General features: G+C 47.2%; 1 protein-coding gene across 1 annotated transcript; it reads right to left on the bottom strand.

Moving 5' to 3' along the window:
• Positions 1-1,965: 1,965 nt before the first annotated feature.
• On the bottom strand, positions 1,966-2,523 carry LOC136453200 (lysM domain-containing protein ARB_00327-like). The gene is made up of 2 exons (XM_066453785.1): positions 2,409-2,523; positions 1,966-2,285 (listed from the first exon to the last, which is right to left on the bottom strand). Exons 1-2 carry the CDS (start codon positions 2,521-2,523, stop codon positions 1,966-1,968), a joined length of 435 nt encoding a protein of 144 aa, XP_066309882.1.
• Positions 2,524-3,278: the final 755 nt, after the last annotated feature.

Here is a 3,278-nt window from a genome sequence, read left to right as displayed (position 1 = left end):
GCATGCGCCGACTCGACAGAGGCAAGCAGAGGGAGAAGGAGGCCGAGCGATGGCGGGGAAGGCGCTCGGGAGGGGCAGCGCTGTCCACGCGCACCCGCGGCCTAGCACGCATGCGCCCCGCAGCAGCTTGGGGCCAACGGCCTGCAGCGGAGGCGATAAGCAGCGGGAGAGCGGACGGTGGCAGGGAAGAACGGGTGCAAGAAGATGAGTGAGGAGACGTGCGCGAGTTCACCACCTACTTCTTAAACACAGCGTGGGGTAGGGCGGCATAGGCAGCGTCTGTGGCGCCATCGAGCTCGGTCCTATCCTCAATAACGCGCGAGTCGTACCGGCGAGGTAGGTGAGATGAGTGGTTGTGAACGATGTTGAACGCTAGTTCGTGAACGAGCACCCGATTGAATTCACAGCGCGTTTCAGTTAGAAATAACATTCCCTAGCACATTTGGTTGAATTTTTAAATGGTCAAAACTTTACCAAACTTCACCAACAACCATTTCACGACATAGCACACACTCTATACCAAACAATAGAACCAAAACATCAGGGCGTTATTTAACTATTTTGCATTTTAAAAATCGCCAAAAAGTGTACTTTCAACACAACTTCAAATTTTTGCCGATTCAACGAAAATGGGTAATTTTAATTTCCAATTTGATTTTTGAGCTGGCAAAACCCTAGTCAACAACATTTGTCTTCCAAAATCCAAGTTGCGTTTTCATCTACTTGACTTGTACTTCAATTTTTATTAAAATCCCAAACACATGTTCTATATTATTATTGCTTTATAAAAATCACTTTTTAAGTCAAACTATTAACTTATCCATATAACTAAGGATTATGTTTTTCATTATCGCATTTGATTAAACTAACTCACTATACTTATAGATCTATTTCTCATGCCATAGTCTTAGTGCTAAGCGAGCTCGTAACACCAGAGGTGTTACAAGAAAGTATGGTGATAACAATTTCTGATCCTTAGAAACCCTAATCGCCCCATGATTATTCCTTCTTGTCTATAGTAGACTTGCATGCTCCTCCCCAAAGCTAAATTAACAGCCCAAGCCAAGGATCAGGGATCAGAAACCCCTTCAACACAGGTTAAACCGGCCTACATCGAGGTTATCTTGGCCTGGCATATTTTTTACTATATAATACTCCCTCCATCCCAAATAAGTTATTCTAACTTTTTTGAGAGCCAAAACATCTTAAGTTTGACCAAATTTATATACTAAAATAATAATATTTATGATAATAAATAACCTTCATTAGATTCTTCATTAATTATATTTTATAATATGACTATTTGATATCATAAATCTTTGTAATTTTCTCTATAATTTTAGTCAAAATTGAGAAGCTTTGACTCTTCAAGAAAGTTGGAATACCTTATAATTTAGAATAGAGGGGGTAGCATTTATCTGCAGCATCATAAGGCGTATTTTCTAGTGGTTATTAATTAGAGATCCAAATTTGTACAACCACAAAAAATATGTGGTGACCGCGATGAGACGTTTTAGGCCAGTGGCGGTTGAATTAGCAGAGTCCAAAGCATACCAACTCCTTGCATCAGCAACACAATGGACAAAATGAAAAACACACGAACCCACGGTACATATCGATCGAAGACACATACACATGCATGACTACATCTACATGAGATCAAACCGACGAAATCAACTTTTTTTTCCTGAAAATGTGTTGCGGGGACAGGGTGACACGCATGATTATAGAATACTGAAAAAGTGCTATTATTCGAGAGAAAAAACTTTGCTCATACATTATTCGAGAAAAAAAAGCTTTGCTTATACATGGAGGGGAACATAACAGAGAACGAAACTACCATAGGACGCGCCACTTATTCTTTTTTTTTTTTGAGGTAACGCGCCTCCTTATTCAAAGCCAAAGCACGACTCAGCATTGTCGCGACGCAGACGCAGGGACCAGGGGGGGCAGTGCAAATTAAAGTCAGTCATGACAACCGGATGTGGCTTCAAGGCAGACCCACTGGCCGACGAAGAGCTTCTCGCAGCAGAGGTTGGGGTTGAAGCCAAGGAACTGGTCCTGGGTCAGCCCCGCGCCCTCCCCCACGGAACAGCACGTCTCGCCCGTCTGCACCCCGTGCACCTTGTTGCAGATCAGCTCCGACTCCGGCTCCGGCTTCGGCGACTCACAAGTGCTGCAGGTCGGCGGCTCCGCTTTCGGCTCCGGCGGCTCTGGCACCTCACAGTTGTCGCAGGTCGGCTCCGCCTTAGACACCGTCGGCCCCGCAGCATCCGCTAAGTAACCTGCGGCATTTCATTCATTCGCCACGCATGCTCATCATACGGTCAGACAACGACACACGAGCACAGATGCATTTCACGCCGGATGATTGCTTGGACGACGGGTCGGAGTATGTAGCTGCATACCTTGTCCATGCGCGTCGCGGCGCACGGTGGGCCTCGCGTCGGCCCCGGATATGGCGACCGCCACGAAGAGGGACACGATCAGGAGGAGGGCGGCGGTGGCGCGGTGGTTCGCCATTGCGAGTGCTGCCGCTTCAACCGTGCAAGCAGCAGATAGATTTTGTGTAGAAGAATTGGCTCGAGCTATATATACTTTATTGCTTGGATGGCTTGGTGTCGCAAAGAGCATGCTTCGCGCCTTCTTATAGCTTGGCGAATGCGGTAGCTTATAAAGATGTATCTAGTAGTACGTGACGAATCGATGGAAGAAGCTATAAGTTCTGAGACGTACGGCCTTGGACATGTCGCAAGGACGGCCAACCAACGGACGGGTGAATCGGTGACGCTGCTATGGACATGTCGTCGCAGCACATTTTTTATCCGGCGTCTCCCATGGCAATATGGCCCTGGACCGGCAAGTGAATCCGAACGGGGTGTTTATGATTGCAATGGAGCTCATTTGGAATACCAGCAAGTGCAGCCGAAGGGGATGTTTATGATTGCAATGGAGCTCATTTGGAATAATCTTTTTTTTAATAATGGAATAAGATATAATTATTAGTAGAGCTTCAACCGTGAATAAATTGAAGCACCGCCAGGCCATCCAAGTGTAATTGGCCTGTGCCTACGTTGCACGTGGCGATTATGACTGCTCCGTGCCGGTCAACACATTGGTTATCTACGGCCTCAGCCGGTTCAGCATTCGTGTCCCCAGTCCCCAGTCCTAAACGACCCTGCCGCGCTGGCAAGTGCTCACCAGTCCTCCGTCCTAGGCCCCGGCCCCTCCGTGGCCTTCGCGGCTCCGCTCGCAGCCGCATCGTCGATATGTTCCGT

This window comes from Miscanthus floridulus, chromosome 5 (genome assembly GCF_019320115.1).
Source record: "Miscanthus floridulus cultivar M001 chromosome 5, ASM1932011v1, whole genome shotgun sequence".
NCBI lineage: Eukaryota > Viridiplantae > Streptophyta > Magnoliopsida > Poales > Poaceae > Miscanthus > Miscanthus floridulus.
This window is presented reverse-complemented; position numbering and strand designations above follow the sequence as displayed.

Bases quoted from the DNA above. Each gene is read 5' to 3' on its own strand.
- LOC136453200 (XM_066453785.1), bottom strand. From the start codon at position 2,523: ATGGCGAACCACCGCGCCACCGCCGCCCTCCTCCTGATCGTGTCCCTC. The intron at 2,286-2,408 runs GTATGCAGCTAC...GAAATGCCGCAG, and splicing joins CCGCGACGCGCATGGACAAG to GTTACTTAGCGGATGCTGCG.